Source organism: Podarcis liolepis (genome assembly GCF_965112155.1).
Source record: "Podarcis liolepis genome assembly, chromosome: 18".
NCBI lineage: Eukaryota > Metazoa > Chordata > Lepidosauria > Squamata > Lacertidae > Podarcis > Podarcis liolepis.
The window spans coordinates 348,897-368,242 of NC_139572.1; the positions used below are offsets into that span (position 1 = coordinate 348,897).

Below are 19,346 nucleotides of genomic sequence, written 5' to 3' on the forward strand. Positions count from 1 at the left end.
GGAATGGGATTGGGGTGGTCGGGGGAGCTACTGTAATCAGAATTCGCACTCAAGACCCTCTCCCCTTCGGCAAATTCCAGACACTGGGATTCAGGAGCAGAGTCACTGGCGCCATTGATGGTTTTCGTCTCTGATCCACTTTTAAAGCCATCTAGGCTGACGCCCATTAGGGCCGGGAGATATATTGATATATCGTCCCTAACCGGTTTGAAGCCCCTATCAGTTGCTCTTTCATAAATTTGGGGGTTGGGGGGAAGCTATTGGGTTGTCATTTTAATTTTTATTATGTATTTTGTGGTTTTATATCTTGATTTTATTCCGTGAACCGCCCTGAGACCCTCGGGTATAGGGCAGTATATAAATAATAATAATAATAATAATAATAATAATAATAATAATAATAATAATAAAGGACATGGACCACGTGTCTGAAATAAAGTAAAATGGTATAATACAATGTAACACACATATATACACTGTAAAATTAAGTAAAATGATATGATATAATACAATACATACATATACACTGCAAAAAAAAGTAAAATAAAATGATATAACACATAAGCACTGTTAAATAATATACAGTAAAATAAAACAAAGACATATATACGCTGTAAAATAAAATGATTAACACAACATACACACACACATATATATATACACTATAAAATAAAATGATACTATAATGTGATATAATATAATTAATATATATAGCACACATATATAAACTGTAATGTCTCCTTTTTGAACTCCTTCTTTTCCCCCATTCAAAGCCCCAGCAAAGGCAACTGGCCAATCAGCGGCCGCCGCGCCTGGCCTCCGTCCCGCCTCCTTCTCCGCCCCCGGAAGTTCGGCAGGGGCCGCTCTGCCCCGCCACTTCCGCTCCCTCTCCGTCTCTCTCCCCCTCCCTCCGCCGTGGCGCGGCGCTGTCGTCATCACTCGGCGCGCGGCGCTGTCCAAGATGGCGGCGTCCATGTCGGCGGCGTCTCCGCTGCGGCTGCTGTGGCGATGGCGGGGGCGGCTGGACCCGAGGCGGGCTTGGGCGGCGGCGGCGGCGGCGAGGGCGGGCTCCGGGCGGGCCTGGCTCCCCCCGCCGGCGGCTCCGCGGCCTCCTCCCCGGCGCCTGCTCTCCTTCCTGCGAGGCCCCTCGGACGGCGGCCTGGAGGACGGAGGCGAGGGCGGCGAGGGGGGCGAGGCAGGAGGCGGCGGCGGCTCGGGCGCGGAGTCGGGCGGCGGGCCGGTGACGGCGCTGGCGCCCCTCATGGTCCCCGAGAGGGTCCCCCACGTGCCGCTCATCGCCGTGGCCCGGAACCCCGTCTTCCCCCGATTCATCAAGATCATCGAGGTAGGACCCCCCAACGCGCCCCCGATCCCCCCCAGACCAAGGGGCAGCAAGCTTTGCGGCGGGGGGCCGGGGTCTCGGACCTGGGGGGGGGGGAAGGATTCCTTTGCCCCAGTGGCGTAGCGTGGGTTGTCAGCACCCGGGGCAAGGCAAGTAATTTGCGCCCCCTAACCCGTGGGTTTGCGCCCCCTAACCCTAACCCCCGGATGTTGCGCCCGGTGCGGCTGGGCCCCCCCTGCACCCCCCACGCTACGCTACTGCTTGGCCCCCAAATCACCCAGCGATGCATTTGAAATGAAAGGACACCTTCTGCTCCACCGTCCCTCAGACCTCGGGGGGGGGGGCGGATTATATTTTGAAGACTAATAATAATGATGAACGGATTCCTATGCCCCGCCAATACCCCAGAGGTGCATTTTCAATAAAAGGGCGCATTCTACTCATGGAAAAAGGCAGCCCTGTTCAGGGAGGCTTTTAAAGTTTAATAGGTTTTTGTATTTTAATACAGTGGTACTTTGGGTTACGGACGCTTCAGGTTACTGACTCAGCTAACCCAGAAGTAGTGCTTCAGGTTAAGAACTTTGTGGTTCCCAACTGTGCTGTTTTGAAGTCGCATTTTAATCAATGTTTCATATTTGCTTTTAGCCGCCCTGAGCCCAGTTTTTTAAACCCGGAAGGGCGGGGTATAAATAAAATTATTATTATTATTATCATTATTATTATTATTCGTCACGGTGTAGGGGGGCATCAGGATTTTAGAGATGCTTAGGTGGGGCATGGCCCAAAAAAGGTTGGGAACCACAGCTATAGAGGGACTCTAGACACCCCATAAGGCATGGGTCGGCAACCTAAGGCCTGGGGGCTGGATGTGGCGCAATCGCCTTCTCAATCCTTGGACAGCTTTTTGGTCTTGGTCATGGTGGCTATTTTGGAATCTGCTGGATTGCTTGCTTCTGTTGACAGGTGTCTTTCGGTACCTTAACGAGCTGGGATTACAGGCAAGACCTCTCCCTTACAGCAGGTGCTTCTAATCTCAGCTCGTTCACTCATTAGAATTCCTGGTGTTATTCTGTTTCTCACAGAAACCCAGAAGACAAAAGTCAGAGATGGATGTGCATTCTAATGAGTGAAATAAGTATTTGATCTGGTATTTTCACTGTGTAATGAGCTGTAAGGTCTTGCCTGTAATCTCAGATTTTTGTAATAATGGTAATTATGCCTTACTCAGTTGAATTTTCTGGGTAGCCTGGCCATTCCTTGGAGATGGCAAACACTTAGTTTCTGAATCTCTTTGCGCATCTTGGTAGTTTGCTCAGCTGAACAGATACTTGCCAGACTGTATTTTGAAAGGGAGGTGTAAGTCCCTGCAGTCCAAATGGAAAGACAATTATTATTGTTCCCCTTTCCTTCCTCCTTGCAGAGAAAGAGTTGAGGTCAACTTGGGAGAGTTGCTCTCCTGTACACGGGGTTTCTATACTTACGTGTTTGCCTGGTACATTTATGAACGTTTTATTCTACATTTGAGACCTTAGAATTCTTATAATGGGGGGGGGGGAGGATGCAAACAAACTATTATTTTATTATTATAGTTATTATTGTAATTGTTATATTATTATTGTTGTTGTTATCTTCCTGCTCTGGTGTGGGAGAGGGGAGGAGAGGCCACACACACACACACACAGTCCCTGGAATTTTTGGATGTGACTCATAAACCGGCCGTCTGGTGAGATTTCACTGTGTTTCATCATCTCCTCCTTTGCCGCTCGTTTCAAGAAAATAGAAGCGCAGCTCCTTTGCTTCGAACTCTCTGCTGTTCTTTCGCTGTGCTTCCAGCTGAATGGCTTTTTGCCTCCTTCCCAATTCTGCTATTGTGTGATTTTGGCCTTGGTGTTGTCCAGACCTCGCATTAGACATGCTGCCCTTGGCATTGCTTTTCCCTTGAGAGGCCCAGCGCTTGCCAAGGCCACCGTTTCAAGGATTTGTTTGGTAGATAGACGGGGGGGGGGGGAGATGGGGGCTGCTCTTATTTGGGCAGGAGCCGCAGTTCAGCATCTCTGGTTTCCTTGGACTGTGATAGATGTGACATCTCACATTTTAGAAATGCTGGTATGGAAGGGCAGAACTGAGAGAGAGATGGCTGAATGCTCATCAGGGGCCTTGTACAACCTTCCTGCGGCCATCGTTCATCTGATTTCTACTCAAAATACAAGGAGCAAACCTTAATTCTTGTCAGGGTGTTTATAAAAATGATTTTTTTAAATAAAAAAATAAATCAGATTTATTTATTTTTTAAAATCGGACTTTTAAAATTAAAATCGGATTTTTAAAAATTTAAATCGGATTTTTAAAATAAAATGCTTTGGGAGGAAAAGTCTTTCTAAAGATAGTTTTCTGTTTAAATTACATTATAGTCCAAAGGCTATTAACAGGAAATAAGAATTTGTTTAAGTTTTTCATGTGTGCTAAAACTCAGTCTAAGGTGGGTTTTTTTTTAAAAAAATGTTTAACCACATTGTGACCCATTGTGATGGCCTATAGCTTTTAGCAATAAAGATTTCATTCATTCATTGGGGCTGGCTCCCTGGCAAATGGGCTTTGTTCCAAGAAAAGCTGCAACGTAGAGCTCAATGCTCCCCTCTTTGCCAGACTCTCTTCTAGGCTTGCCTTAACTGACTGACACGTGTCCTTGCTGTGGCTTTGGACACTTGAGATGTGTATTTTAGGACCCACCTTCCTCCTGTGACTGCAAGGTGTTTTAAACTGTTCTTAGTGTTGCATTTTAATTGATTTAACCCGCTCCCGAACCTTAGGGTGAAGGGTGGGTAATTCATAATAATGTCAATAATAATAATAATTAAACTGTTTAGGTGAAAAACAAGAAGTTGGTTGAGTTGCTGCGGAGGAAAGTCAGCCTTGCCCAACCGTACGCTGGCGTCTTCCTCAAAAAGGACGACAGGTGAGCCCACAGCTTTCACCCCAGTCATTCCTGGGGTCCCACGCGAGAAACGCCACCCATATATTGTGCTCCAAAGGCCAAGCACAGTTTTAAATCTCTCCCCCCGCATTGAATGTCCCGCCGTTCTTCAGTTAAGGGGGTGGGGTCTGCAGCTCAGGAGCGGATCACTTGCTTTGCATGCAGAAGGTCCTGAAACCCTGGAGAGCCACTGTTCCCCCCCCCCCAAAATAAAATAAATCTCTGCCTGCCTGCCATTCTGAACACCTGCTGTGATCTCCAGCAACGAGTCGGACGTGGTGGAGAACCTGGACGAGATCTACCAGATGGGAACCTTTGTGCAGATTCACGAGATGCAAGATCTGGGAGACCGGCTGAGGATGATCGTCATGGGGCACCGGAGGTAACCCCCCCCCCCCACAGACCCCCCTTCTGCTTCCTCACTGGCCTCCCCGCCGGCGAAGGGGAGGGTCGTGGAAGGAAGCAGCAAATGAGAAAGATGAAGACTGGATGACGAGCGCTTGCGACTTGGGAGTGATAGCTTTGCTCCATTCTGCCCTTTCTCCTCCTCTTCTCCTTCTCCTTCTTCTTTGGCTGATCGGAAGCCGTGTCTTGGTTTCTGAACGTTTTGGAGGTTGAACAGAGTTCCGGAAAGGATTCCGTTCGACTTCTGAGGTACGACTGTAGAAATTTACAGTCATACCTCGGGTTAAATGTGCGTCATGTTGAGCGTTTTCAAGTTACGCTCCGTGGCGACCCGGAAGTAACGGAGTGCTTTACTTCCGGGTTTCACCACTCGCCCATGGGCAGGTGCTCAAAATGACGTCATGCGCAGAAGTGGCAAAACGCAACACGTTCAGTCATGTCTTACGTTCTACTCAGGATGCAAACAGTGCTCCAGAACGGATCCCGTTCACATCCAGAGGTACCACTGTATTTCCTTGAAATCTGCTGGGAGGGTGTTCCACAAGGCGGGCGCCACCACCGAGAAGGCCCTCTGCCTGGTTCCCTGTAAGCTCATTTCTTGCAAGGCGAGAACCGCCAGAAGGCCCTCGGAGCTGGACCTCCGTGTCCTGGCTGAACAGTGGGGGTGGAGACGCTCCTTCAGGCATACAGGGCTTTAAAAATCAGCACCAACACTTTGACTTGTGCTCAGACACGTGCCTGGAGACTGTGTGTGTGTGTGTATATATATATGAGAGAGAGAATGGGGATCCCTTTACTGACCCCATCTCCCCCCTCTGGGCCTGCAGGATCCGGATCAACAAGCAGCTGGAGGTGGACCCCGAAGAGGCGGCCGAGGAGAGCAAGCCGAAGACCCGCCGGAAGCAGAAGCGGTCGAAGAGGGAGGCAGGCGAAGGGGCGGAGGCCGTGGGGGACGTGGTGTTGGAGCCCCTGGAAGCCTCCCCAGGGGAGGTGCTGATGGTGGAAGTGGACAATGTGGCCCACGAGGAATTCCAGGTCACGGAAGAGGTCAAGGTGAGTGAGAGTCGCCCACCAGGAGTTGGCAAGGCGGCAAAGGTCACGCTGCCCTTCCTGGGCGGGCGTTGTCTGGTGAGGGGAAATGGAGGTTCGTTCCTCAGGGGTGTCCCTCTCCCTTCCCACCCTCCAACCGCCCCTCTCGCTGTCTTCCTTCGCAGGCCCTGACGGCCGAAATCGTCAAGACCATCCGGGACATCATCGCGCTGAACCCGCTGTACAGGTGGGTTCGGAGAAGGCTTTCGCGGCGCCCTCTTTGCCCCCCTGGCCCTGCCTCCCCCCGGCACATGCCCCCCTCCCAGGAAGTGGCCATACAGGCCCTTCACTCGACCTCCCCTTGAGGAGCTGCCTTGGAAAGCCGACCACAAACTGAATAGCAAACTTCTCCCAGTCTTATTCTCCCTTGGGACCATTTTTATATGTCAAACAGTCTGTAAACGTTCAGATTCCTAAAGATATATTATTAATTTTTTGCATTTTTCATGCTGGAACCATCTTACTTCTTTCAGAACTGTGTGTTTTTTTTACCATTGCCACACGCCCTGGGGCAGAGGGTGGGTGAGGGATTTAGGAACGGAGCGAATGAGTGTTGGTTTCGTATATGGAGTTCACAACCTATTGGGAGTTTTGTTAGGCAAACCCAACTTCTCTGTCCTTGGGTCCAGGGCACTTCCAGTTACCCTCCTTCGCCTTAGCAGGGCAATATGCAAACTTAATTCATTCCGGAAGTCCGTTCCAAAACCAAAGTCATATTTGGAGCTTTACTTTTTGCGTTTTTATTTGTGTGACTTTTTGAGGTTTTTTTTTTTTTTTTACTATGACTGACTTGCGACTTCGTTTTTGTGACTGTGTGGAACCCAGTTCAGCTACTAATTGATTGATTGTATGACTGCAGAAATGGATAAAAGCCCCCCCCCCCATCCAAACAATGACCATCGTCAGTCTGTGCCAGAATTTTTTATTTTTTTTAATTTCTATCATCTACCATGCTGCCTTATTTATTTTATAGCACAGTACATTGATTCTTGCTTTCGTTTTATGGATCAAGGGTCTCGTTAGATAGTAAAATCCATGTTCAATTGCTGTCTTAGGGCTTGTTTTTAAAAGTCTGGCATGGATTAATCCATTTTGCATTCCTTTCTATGGGAAAGCGCTCCTTGGTTTTGGAACAGACTTCCGGAACGGATTAAGTTTGAGAAAAATGGTACCACTATAAAGTTATTTTAAACATTTTTCCCCAATTCATTATACATCATTTCCCGGAATTCCTTTATCATTTTGCAATTCCACCACATACGACAAAAGTTTCCCTCATACGAAACATCTCAGTTGAGCCCAGAAGCTGCCCATGCGTGGAAAGAAACCAGTCTTTTTTCTGGGAAGGAAGGGCTCTTGCGGGAAAGAGGCAGCCCTGCTCTTCTGACTTGCGGTTTTGTCCGTCCTCGCAGGGAGTCCGTGCTTCAGATGATGCAGGCCGGGCAGAGGGTGGTCGACAACCCCATCTACCTGAGCGACATGGGGGCCGCGCTGACGGGGGCCGAGTCCCACGAGCTGCAGGACATCCTGGAAGAGACAAACGTAAGTGGGGAGGCGCAATGTCCCGTCGCCCCTGTGAAAGTCTGTATTCTCTGCGGTTGGGTGAGCGATTTTCAGCATCCCACCCCCCAAAAAAGCTGAACAACTCTTGCCACTCCTCCCAACAGAAGCTTAAAAATTCTGGGCAGTGCTCCCCCCCCCCCCCCAAAAAAGCCCGACAACTCTAGGCAAGGACAATGGGTGGATCGCTGCCAGTTTTATTGTCCTGGGAGTCGATCGCAGTCTCTAGAGAGCTGGATGTGCCTTCTCTAGATGAACCTGCCGGGTGCTGAGCACCTTTCGTTGGTAATTTCCAAGGCCACACGATGACCAAGTACAACAATGCAATATCAATATAAACTCTTTATATAATCTATACGGAACATTGAGCAGTATGAAAAACCAATAAGCAGAATCTCCTAAATCCCTGAAAGTAAGTCTTATCAGTCTCTGAAAGTCTGTGTAGACTGTGCAAGTCTCTGAAAGAAGCAGTGGGTCAGATTCTTATCTGGTGAAAACAAGCTGTAGAGCTTTGTTTTATGACGTCCGTCGCTGCCAAAGTGGTCTGCAAACAGACGTAGTGAACAGTGATTCCGGATATACCCACCGTTTTGTGGAATTCTTCTTCAGCACAGCAGGATACAGACATGCTTCATAAACTGCAAATGAATTATTGGAACAATGACCTGCATGTACTATATTGACAATTCAGTATGAAATATGAAATGAAACCAAAAGTGTCGCCTCCAAACTGGCATTACGAATGCGTGAACGGAGGCAATTTGGAGGCGCCTCTTGTGGAACATTTTGTTTCTCATAACCATTCGGACATGAATTTATTATTCACGGTATTGTGGGTGAATCAGGAAGCCATAGGTATTAGACAAGATTATGAAAGACGCTTACGACAGCAAGAATCTCGGTTTATCTTTATGTTCAAAACCGTTCACCGGGAGGACTTAATTCTGAATTGGATCTCATTAGTTTTATTTGATTCTTTACATTCTGGCTGTTAAATTGTGCTGTATCTTTAAACCCAATCTCCTGGTGAGGAGCCCCACCTGGGGTCGGCTTTTTAGGTTTCCGGCAACATGCAGTCAGTAGCAGTGGTTACAGAACTTTATGACCACTGCTCCATAGATATTGTTGTTATACAATTCCATGCACCGTCTAGATGGGGTATGTACTTTTGGTTTTATTTATATTGATATTATAGATTATATAAAGAGTTTATCTTGATATTGCATTGTTGTACCTGGTCATCGTGTGGCCTTGGAAATTACTGATAATTCTTTGCAACACAGGGGTTTAGTTGTCTGGTTACTTATTGTCGCACCTCTCCTCGGTGGCAGCCGCATTGGGGGATTTTTTGGGGGGGGGGTGTTGCTAAAAACCGCTTCGGTACTCCCCCCCCCCTTAATATTTTTCCAGGCGGGAAATATTTCAAGGCAGGTCTTTGGAAACTGAGGTGCAGGCGATGCTGGACGCTTGGGCTGCTGTTTAAATTCCTGGCTCCAGATGCGCAGCACTATCGTTTTGCAAAGATAATTAATTTCATATAAAGCAGAGGACTGCTATAACAAGGATCCAGATGGGCTTGTGATTCACTCCAGCTATTGTTTTTTTAACTTATAACGACTTCATTGCCGGGTGTCTCCTTGAACCTTGGGAGAAAGGCGGGCTAGAAATATACGGATCAAGAATTCTTGGACGTGACTCACCCTCCCCGAACCCCAAGGCTCTCTGGTCCCCCGAAAAAACACACATGGGGATTTCTTTCCTTTCCTCCTAGATTCCCAAGCGCCTCTACAAAGCCCTCTCTCTGCTGAAGAAAGAGTATGAACTCAGCAAACTCCAGCAACGTCTTGGGCGGGAGGTGAGCAGAAGGTCTCCTGGGAGGTATTTGGGGGCAGAACGAGGCGATGAGGATGTTGATAATAATAATAATAATAATTAATAATAATTTATTATTTCTACCCTGCCCATCTGGCTGGGTTTTCCCAGCCACTCTGGGCGGCTTCCAACAAAAGATTAAAAATACATTAAAACATCAGTCATTTAAAATGTCCCTAACCAGGGAACATTTTCCAGATGTCTTCTAAAAGTCAGATAGTTGTTTCCCTCCTTGACATCTGATGGGAGGGCGTTGCACAGGGCGGGTGCCACCACCGAGAAGGCCCTCTCTGCCTGGTTCTCTGCAACCTCACTTCTCGCAGGGAGGGAACCGTCAGAAGGCTCTCAGGAGATGGACCCTAGTGTCCGGGGTGGAGACACGCCTTCAGGGATACTGGGCCATTTAGGGCTTTCAGGGTCAGCACCAACACTTTGAATTGTGCTCGGAAATGTCCAATGTAGCACTTTCAGGACCGGTGTTAAGTGGTCTCCACTCCCAGTCCCCAGTCTGGCTGCCGAATTCTGGATTAGTTGCAGTTTCCAGGTCACCTTCCAAGGGAGCCCCACGTAAAGCGCATGGCAGTAGTCCAAGCGAGAGATAACCAGAGCATGCCCCACTCTGGCCAGTCTGCAGGCAGGGAGGGTCTCATCCTGCATCCCAGATGGAGCTGCCCTGGACACAGAACTGACCTGTGCCTCCCTGGACAGCTGGGAGTCCAAAATGCCCCCAGGCTGCGCCCCTGGTCCTTCGGGGGCCCAGTGACCCCATTCAGGACAGGGCGGCCTCCCACCAACGCCCCTCCGCACTCTCCCCTGTCTCCCCTCCGTCAGGTGGAGGAGAAGATCAAGCAGACGCACCGCAAGTACCTCTTGCACGAGCAGCTGAAGATCATCAAGAAGGAGCTGGGCCTGGAGAAGGAGGACAAGGACGCCATCGAGGAGAAGTTCCGGGAGCGGCTGAAGGACCTTGTGGTCCCCCAGCACGTCATGGAGGTCATCGACGAGGAGCTGAACAAGCTGGGGCTGCTGGACAACCACTCGTCCGAGTTCAACGTCACGCGGAACTACCTGGACTGGCTGACTTCCATCCCCTGGGGAAAGTGCAGCGAGGAGAACCTGGAGCTGTCCAGGGCCCAGGCCGTCCTGGAAGAGGACCACTACGGCATGGAGGACGTCAAGAAGAGGGTTCTGGTAAGGGAACACTCTGCGCCTCCGAGGCGGAAACACAGGCCATGTTTTCCCCAAGCGCTGAACCACGGTTAGCTATGAACCACGGTTTGCTCCCTTTCTTCTTTTTTAAGAGCAACGCACAGAAGATAGGCACCGTATTTTTCGCTCTATAAGACGCACCAGACGACACACTTAGTTTTTGGAGGAGGAAAACAAGAAAAAAAATATTCTGAATCCCAGAAGCCAGAACAGCAAGAGGGATCGCTGTGCAGTGAAAGCAGCAATCCCTCTTGCTGTTCTGGCTTCTGGGATAGCTGCGCAGCCTGCATTCACTCCATAAGACGCACACATAAGATTTCCCCTTAATTTTTAGGAGGGGAAAAGTGAGTCTTATAGAGCAAAAAATACGGTATTTTCTTTCATTCTTATTTATTGAATTTATATATCGCCCTCTAAACCACGGTTAGGTATGAACTATGGTTTGCTCCCTTTCTTCTTTTTTAAGAGCAACAGACAGAAGGCATGTACAAACTCGCAACTCATGAACAAATGGGGTATTAGCGTATTATTCTTATTATTAATTGAATTTATATGCCACCCTATACCCAGAGGTCTCAGGGCAGTTCACAGAACAAGCAGAACCTTAGACAAACTTTTAATGATATTTGGCATTCGTTTTTAAAAACACTTGTTTTAGCTTAAATACAGGGCAACTACAGTAGCAATCTCGCAATAAGTTCTGGGTTTTTTAAATTGTATTGTATATGGGCGCTGTCCACCCCCCCTTTTCCACATCTTTTTTTACCCTGTGCAGTTACAATTATATATACACACACATACATACATATTTATGTTTTTATTTTCCGTTAAAGCATATTAATAATTGAAAACTAGTATGTAGCAACAACAGGAAATGAACTTGTTTTCTTTGCTGTCTTTCTGGCCCATCTCTGTCCCCCCCTCCGCTGCCCAGGAATTCATTGCGGTCAGCCAGCTGCGAGGCTCCACTCAGGGCAAGATCCTCTGCTTCTTTGGCCCCCCCGGCGTGGGCAAGACCAGCATCGCCCGCTCCATCGCCCGGGCCTTGAACCGCGAGTATTTCCGATTCAGCGTTGGAGGGATGACGGACGTGGCCGAGATCAAGGGGCACAGGTGGGGGGCCGTCGGCCGCAGACAGTTTAGTTGGGGGTGGACTAGATGATGCCTGGGGCTCCCGGGTTCCAACTCTGCCGTCCTGTGCTTCTCACGCAGGCGGACGTACGTGGGGGCCATGCCCGGAAAGATCATCCAGTGCCTGAAGAAGACCAAGACGGAGAACCCCCTCATTCTGATCGACGAGGTAACCGGGTCTTGCTCATTGATTGATCAATTAACTGATTGGTTTGCTAGGAGGTTTTTAATGAATGATTTTTTTTCGTGTAATTTTGATTGTTTGTTGGAAGCAGCCCAGAGTGACTGGGGAAACGCAGCCAGATGGGCAGGGTATAAATAAGTTGATGTTGTTGTTAGTATGCCGCCCCCATTGTTCAGCCCGGACACCGGGGTCCATCTCCCAAGGGCCTTCTGGTGGTTCCCTCCCTGCGAGAATTGAGGTTACAGGGAACCAGACAGAGGGCCTTCTCGGTGGTGGCACCCGCCCTGTGGAACGCCCTCCCACCAGATGTCAAGGAGATAAACAACTATCTGACTTTTAGAAGACATCTGAAGGCAGCCCTGTTTGGGGAATTTTTTAATGTCTGATGTTTTCTCATGTTTTTAATATTTTGTTGGGAGCCGCCCAGAGCGGCCAGTGAAACCCAGCCAGATGGGTGGGGTATAAATAAGAAATTATCATTGTTCTCTCCTCCAGGCTCTTATTAATTGATTGATTGATTTGTATTCCGCCCTATATCTGAGGGCAGCTCACAACATAACGTAACCCAAGTTACGTAATGGAAACAAGAACAGCAACCCCCCCCCAAAAAAATTATAACGCCCCCTCCCCAACAACGCATTTTAAAGGGTATATATAGGATGTTAGTCAGCTCCAGGCCTGGTTGAAGAGGAAGAGTTTTGCCTAGAATAATGAAGGCGCCAGGCGACCGGGGGGGGGGGCATTCCGCAGATGCGGAGCCACCACAGAAAAGGCCCCGCTCTTGCGTCAGCGCCCTTGGGGGGCCTGCTCCTCCCTGGCGCTGACGCGGCTCCTGTGCCGCAGGTGGACAAGATTGGCAGGGGCTACCAAGGGGACCCTTCCTCCGCCCTCCTCGAACTGCTGGACCCTGAGCAGAACGCCAACTTCCTGGACCACTACCTGGACGTCCCGGTCGACCTCTCCAAGGTGTGTTCCCTCCCTCCTCTCTCTCTCTCTCTCTCGCAGCTGGGCTTCCTGGACTCTTGGAGGTGGGGGGGTGTTTGGCTGGGCCCCCCAGCAGGACCAGTGGTTAGTGGGGAAGGAGCCCAGGATCCAGAAACTCCTTGGGGGTTACTGATTCGCCATCACAAGGCTGGAGGACATCTGTGGTGATGGGAGCTGGGATGGACTGATCATATTTCTATATACTGCTTTTCGTCTTTTAAAAACGAAATTGGGTAAATTTCCAGAAATTCCACTACATATTTTCTTTCAAAAATCCTTTAAATTACCGATTTCCCACCTTTTCCCCCGCAACATTTTTCTTAACCTTCCCCGCATTTGTTGCAGCCTGTCTTCCCTCTTCTTACGTCAAAATCGTAACACCACCATCTCTAAATTTTCCTGCTCACGGATGCTTCATGTTGTATTTCTTCAAATAATCTGAATAATTTTTCCCAAAAAAAGAGAGAAAATCATCATTTGATTTTCTTATTTTGGCTGTCAGAGTTGACATAGTCCATAATTTTGGTTCTCCATTCTTCTCTGGTTGGAACTTTTTTGTTTTTCCATTTCTGGAATACACACATAAGCAACTTAACTACATATATGTCCCTGTAATCCCTGGCAGAAAAGTTGTTTTTTGGTGGGCTAACCTTTTTCTAATCTGTTCCTATATCGTTTCCGTAAACACCCTTCCTTTTTACACAACTCCTATCTCTGCCCCTTTTCCTGCACATGAATCGCAAAGTGGCCAGGACTGAGCGCCGCTTCTCTGTGCTCGCAAGGCCAGAGTGGCTCTGGTCTGGCTTTGTGGGTCTGCCCAGGTGCCCAGGCCCAACCGCGCTCTCCGCCTCGTGTGCCCCCCCCCAGGTGCTCTTCATTTGCACGGCCAACGTGACGGAGACGATCCTGGAGCCCCTGCGGGACAGGATGGAGATGATCAACATCTCGGGCTACGTGGCGCAGGAGAAGCTGGCCATCGCGGAGGTGAGTCTTGGGCCTGGCAGCCCCTAGCGCCCCCCTGGGGCTCGGCCTGCGCCTCTCAAATCCCCAAAGCCCCGGCCATGCGGGATTCGAACCCTGGTCTCGCAGGGCCTCGTCTTGAATTTGCTTAAAATGAATGAGCTTGGCTCTTGTGGAAAGGCGGTTTCGTCTGTGATGGGTTTAGGGAGAACAAGGAGTGAAATGCCCTTTTTTAAAAGAGCAACAGACAGAAGATAGGTGGTTTTTTTATTAAAATGAATGAGCTTGGCTCTTGCAGAAAGGCTGTTTTGTCTGAAATTGCTTGTTTAGCGGGTGCCAGGCTTAAGTCCGCCTCTGGGTTTAGCTTTTTGCGAGACCCACAAAAGAGGGCGGGAGGTGAGCTGCTCTTTTATTGGGCTTCTATAGAGAATTGGAAGAGACACCCAGGGCCCATCTAGTCTAACCCCTGCAATGTAGGAATCTTCTGGGGGGGCAGCCCTAGAGTCTAGCCATTCAGCACAACTCACTCTGGGATGGAGGAAAAATGAGGTTTCATTGAGGACCAGATCCCTCAGGCACTGTTTATATGATTGGGCGTTCCTTTATGACATAGACCATACTTTTCTGTGTAGAAGCCGAGTTATTTTTCTGATAAATCAATGTCAAAAATTTGTGGCTGTCTTATACATCGGTAGTGCAGAGGGGGGGCGGGGGATTTCCTGCTTCTGTGAGTGGGAGATTGGCAGCGGCAAGTGACCATTGGCTTATGCAGTGTTGGGCAGTTGGGTGAGCAATTTTCTGCCTCCCCCAAAAAGCTCCAAAACTGTGGGCGATCTCACCCCCAATTTTCTAAATTGAGTCCCCCCAAATAGGGGGCATCTTATACACAGGGGCGTGTTATACATGAAAAATACGGTGTGTTATACAGTGGTACCTCAGGTTAAGTACTTAATTCGTTCTGGAGGTCCGTTCTTAACCTGAAAGTGTTCTTAACCTGAAGCACCACTTTAGCTAATGGGGCCTTCCGCTGCTGCCGCGCCGCCGGAGCACGATTTCTGTTCTCATCCTGAAGCAAAGTTCTTAACCTGAAGCACTATTTCTGGGTTAGCGGAGTCTGTAAACTGAGGCATATGTAACCTGAGGTACCACTGTATAGGGTTTTGTGTCATTTGTGGGGGGGGGGGCTGACCCCATCTCTCTTTCCCTCCCCCAGAGGTACCTGGTCCCCCAGGCCCGGGTCCTGTGCGGTCTGGATGAGGCCAAGACCAGCATCACGCCGGACGTCCTGACCGTCCTCATTAAGCAGTACTGCCGGGAGAGCGGGGTGAGGAACCTGCAGAAGCAAGTGGAGAAGGTGAGAGAGGATCCCCCCCCCTTTGGTTGGTGGGGAAGGGGGGAGAATGAGGCATTGTGTCGCCCCCCCCAAAACAAGGGCTCCAACCCCCATCCCATTTGCTCGCTCAGGTGCTGCGGAAATCGGCGTACAAGATTGTCAGCGGGGAGGCGGAGAAGGTGGAGGTGACGCCAGAAAATCTCCAGGATTTTGTCGGAAGGCCCATCTTCACGGTGGACCGGATGTACGACGTCACCCCCCCTGGGGTGGTGATGGGGCTGGCCTGGACCGCCATGGGTGAGACTCAGAAACGCCTTTTCTCTCTCTCTCTCTCTGGGTAATAATTTTATTAGTTTTCAATTACAATAATCCAATTCTAGCCTCATTGTATCAATGTCAATATTAAAATATAATTCCCACTACAGTGGTACCATGGTTCTCAAACGCTGAAAACCAGGAAGTTTGTTCCAAAACCAAGGCACGCTTTCCCATAGAAAGGAACGCAAAGCGGATTACTCCCTTCCATACTTTTGAGAACAACCCCTAAGACAGCAATTGAACATGGATTTTGCTATCTGAGACCATTGAGCCATAAAACGAAAGCAAGAATCAATGTACTGTACTATAAAATAAATAAGACAGTAGATGATAAAATGAAGATTAAACTTTTTTCTTAGCTGCACTGATGACAGTCTTTGTTTGGATGGGGGGCTTTTATCCATTTCCGCAGTCACACAATCAATCAGTCAGTATCTAAACTGGGTTCCACACAGTCACAAAAACAAATTAACTGGAAATGCCTCAAAAACAAAAAGGCAAAATAAAGAGCAAAAACCAAAGTGCCAAACTCATGGGTAGGCAAACTAAGGCCCAGGGGCTGGATGCGGCCCAATAGCCTTCTCAATCCGGCCTGCGGAGGGTCCAGGAATCAGCGTGTTTTTACATGATTAGAATGTGTTGTTTTATTTAAAACGCATCTCTGAGTTATTTGTGGGGCATAGGAATTCGTTCACACTTTCCCCCCAAAATATAGTCCGGCCCCCCACAAGGTCTGAGGGACGGTGGACTGGCCCCCTGCTGAAAAAGGCTGCTGACCCCTGGCCAAACTTAATCCGTTCCAGAAATCTGTTTGACTTCTGAAATGTTCGGAAACCGAGGCGTAGATTCTGATTGGTGCAGGCACCCCAGAAATAATAGCCGACAGCCAGAAAACGGAACTCTTACTTCCAGATTTTCGTGTTTGAGAACCAAGGTCCCACTGTATTCATAAAAGAGGTGGCGTTATATCTGGGGCGCTGGAGGTTTCAAGGTGCGACTGGCCCTTGGTTGGGTCCCCAGCTCTTCTGGGTTTTTGGTGTTTGGGAACCAAGGTTCCACTGACTGTCTCGCCCCCTTTTCCCCTCCCAGGCGGCTCCACCTTGTTTGTCGAGACCTCTCTCCGCCGCCCCAAGGACCGAGAGAGCAAGGAGGGCTCCCTGGAGGTGACCGGGCAGCTGGGCGACGTCATGAAGGAGAGCGCCAAGATCGCCTACACCTTCGCCCGGGCCTTCCTGATGGAGAGGGATCCTGGCAACGACTTCCTGGTGACGTCTCACCTCCACCTGCACGTCCCAGAGGTAGGAACGAGGCAGGATGGGGAGCTCTGCAGGGTCCCCTCTTCCTCCTTCTCCCATCGCAAACAAACAGTCGTTAAGCTTTCTAGTCCTCACAAAGCACTTTTTGCTGGTGGCACCGAGGTTGCTGTTTTTTGCGCTCTCAAGCTTTTGAGTCAGGAAATTAATAAAAATAATTTATTATTTATACCCCACCCATCTGCCTGGGTTTCCCCAGCCACTCTGGGCGGCTTCCAACAAGAGATTAAAAATACAATGAAACATCAGTCATTAAAAACTTCCCTAAACAGGGAATCTGCCTTCGGGTGTCTTCTAAAAGTCAGTTGTTTATTTCCTTGACACCTGATGGGAGGGCATTCCACAGGGCGGGCACCACCACTGAGAAGACCCTCTGCCTGTAGGGAAGGAACTGCCAGAAGACCCTCAGAGTCCGGGATGGAGACGCTCCTTCAGGGATACAGGGCCGTTTAGGGCTTTCAAAGTCAGCACCAACACTTTGAATTGTGCCAGTGTAGGTCTTTCAGGACTGGTGTTCTATGGTCTCCACTCCCAGGCCCCAGTCTGGCTGCCGCATTCTAGATTAGTTGCAGTTTCTGGGTCACCTTCCAAGGGAGCCCCACATTGAGTGCATGGCAGTAGTCCAAGCGGGAGATAACCAGAGCAGGCACCACTCTGAGTTTGAAAGCGGCAAGATTCCCCCACCCTCTCCGTCATTATTCTTATGGGGTGAGTGTTCCTGGTCTCTGATCTGCGCAGACTCAGCCTTCCCTCTCCCTCTCTCTGTGCCTAGGGAGCCACCCCAAAGGACGGGCCCAGCGCCGGCTGCACGATCGTGACGGCCTTGCTGTCCCTGGCGATGGGGCAGCCCGTGAGGCAGAACGTGGCCATGACCGGGGAGGTGTCTCTGACGGGCAAGATCCTGCCCGTCGGAGGAATCAAGGAGAAGACCATTGCGGTAAGTCGGGGAGCAGAACTGCAGCAGGTCTTCCAGGGACGGATTGGGGATTGATCCTGCTCACCAACTCTGCCAACCGTTCTCCATTCTGTGTACCTGTAGAATTTGTCTATTAGGCTACCATTTCTTACCCCAAGAATAGTAGCGCTGGGAAGGGACCCCGGGGGTCACCCAGCCCAACCCCCTGCAAGGCAGGAATCTTTTTGCCCAGCACAGGGCTCGAACCCACAGCCCCAAGATTGAGTCTCAAGCTCCATACGGAATGAGCTATCCTGGGACAGGCGCCAACAAGACCTCCGATGCCCTTTTAAACTGTGTGTTTTGCGGGGTGGGGTGGCTATTGGGTTGTTGTTTTTATTTTTATTAGGTATTTTGTGGTTTTATATCTTGATTTTATCCTGTGAACCACCCCGAGACCTGCCCTGCCCCATTTTTCAGATTAAAATGTGTGTTTTAACCTGGTTTTTAGCTGCTTGTCCATTTTGATTACTTTTCAGTGTGTTTAAAATACAGTGGTACCTTGGTTTACGAACTTAATCTGTTCTGGAATTCCATTCTTAAACCAAGGCGTGCTTTCCCATAGCAGTGGGGGGCTCAATTTACACTCAACAGGAAGCGGAACATATTCTGCTTCCAAGCCAAAGTTCACAAGGCAGCCTTCTTAATCCAAGTAAAAAAATTCCTTCCAGTAGCACCTTAAAGACCAACTAAGTTAGTTCTTGGTATGAGCTTTCGTGTGCATGCACACTTTAATCCAAGTTGCTCATAAACGAAGCTGTTCTTAAACCAAGGTACCACTGTAGTTAACTTTCCTTGATTTTATTCTTTTGCAAACTGCTCTGAGTTTTTGGTCATTGCTATTGCCTCCAACCAAGCAGTGTAAATGTTTTTTTGCTCAATTCCCACTAACCCTGCCTTTCTCCGCGCCCTCCTAGGCCAAGCGAGCCGGGGTCTCCTGCATGATCCTGCCTCTGGAGAACAAGAAGGACTACTGCGACCTGGCAGACTTCATCACGGAAGGACTGGAAGTGCATTTTGTCGAGCACTACAAGGAGATCTTTGACATTGTTTTCCCAAAGAGTGATTCACAGGGAGGAGGAGACTGAGCGCCTGGGATCTTGCTGCCTTTGTTCCTCCTCACGCCGCCGTGTCTGAGCTCCGGCCCCGGGTCCAGGTCAAAGAGAGGGACTCAGCGGAGAGTGGGCCACCCTCCAATTATGCCTCCGTTGCCACGAGATGGGCTGCACACCAAATGATGTGAATTATGAACCATTAAAAAAGCCTTTGAGTGAAATTTCCAATGCAAAGGGAAGTCCTGTGGAATGTGTTGGAACGGCAAAGGGCGGCAGACGCAAGTGGGGAAGAGTTGCGCATTGCACGAAGACGGCCGCTAGAGAGAAGCTTGCAGGGTAAGGCTGTGCGGCGGAACCTCGGTTGTCGAACATGTTCTGGAAGACTGTCTGGCAACCAAAAATTGGCGTCAACCAAGACCGACTTCCAAAAATGATTTGAAAACAGAACCAACTTGTTCAGCTTCCAAAGCGTTTGACAACAGAGGTTCCACCTTTCTCCCCCTCAGGTTACCATATTTTTCGCTCCGTGAGACACACTTTTTTACTCCTAAAAAGCAAGGGGAGATGTGTGTGCGTCTTACGGAGCGAATACAGGCTGCGCAGCTCTTGCTGAAGCCAGCGGAGCAAGAGTGTGAGCTGCACAGCGTCTCTTGTTCTGCTGG

General features: G+C 49.3%; 1 protein-coding gene across 1 annotated transcript; it reads left to right on the forward strand.

Annotated features, from left to right (window-relative positions):
* The first annotated feature begins 969 nt into the window (after positions 1 to 969).
* LONP1 (lon peptidase 1, mitochondrial) lies at positions 970 to 18,918 on the forward strand. The gene is made up of 17 exons (XM_083483695.1): positions 970 to 1,345; positions 4,210 to 4,298; positions 4,579 to 4,698; positions 5,549 to 5,774; positions 5,936 to 5,997; positions 7,223 to 7,352; positions 9,142 to 9,225; positions 10,074 to 10,433; positions 11,386 to 11,564; positions 11,664 to 11,751; positions 12,610 to 12,732; positions 13,618 to 13,734; positions 14,924 to 15,064; positions 15,175 to 15,340; positions 16,451 to 16,659; positions 17,447 to 17,611; positions 18,547 to 18,918. Exons 1-17 carry the CDS (start codon positions 974 to 976, stop codon positions 18,715 to 18,717), a joined length of 2,802 nt encoding a protein of 933 aa, XP_083339821.1. The 5' UTR covers positions 970 to 973; the 3' UTR covers positions 18,718 to 18,918.
* The last annotated feature ends 428 nt before the right edge of the window (positions 18,919 to 19,346 follow it).

Coding starts and splice junctions, on each gene's coding strand:
- LONP1 (XM_083483695.1), top strand. CDS start 974: ATGTCGGCGGCGTCTCCGCTGCGGCTGCTGTGGCGATGGCGGGGGCGG. Junction 10,434..11,385: donor ACGTCAAGAAGAGGGTTCTG/GTAAGGGAACAC, acceptor TCCGCTGCCCAG/GAATTCATTGCGGTCAGCCA. Junction 17,612..18,546: donor TCAAGGAGAAGACCATTGCG/GTAAGTCGGGGA, acceptor GCGCCCTCCTAG/GCCAAGCGAGCCGGGGTCTC.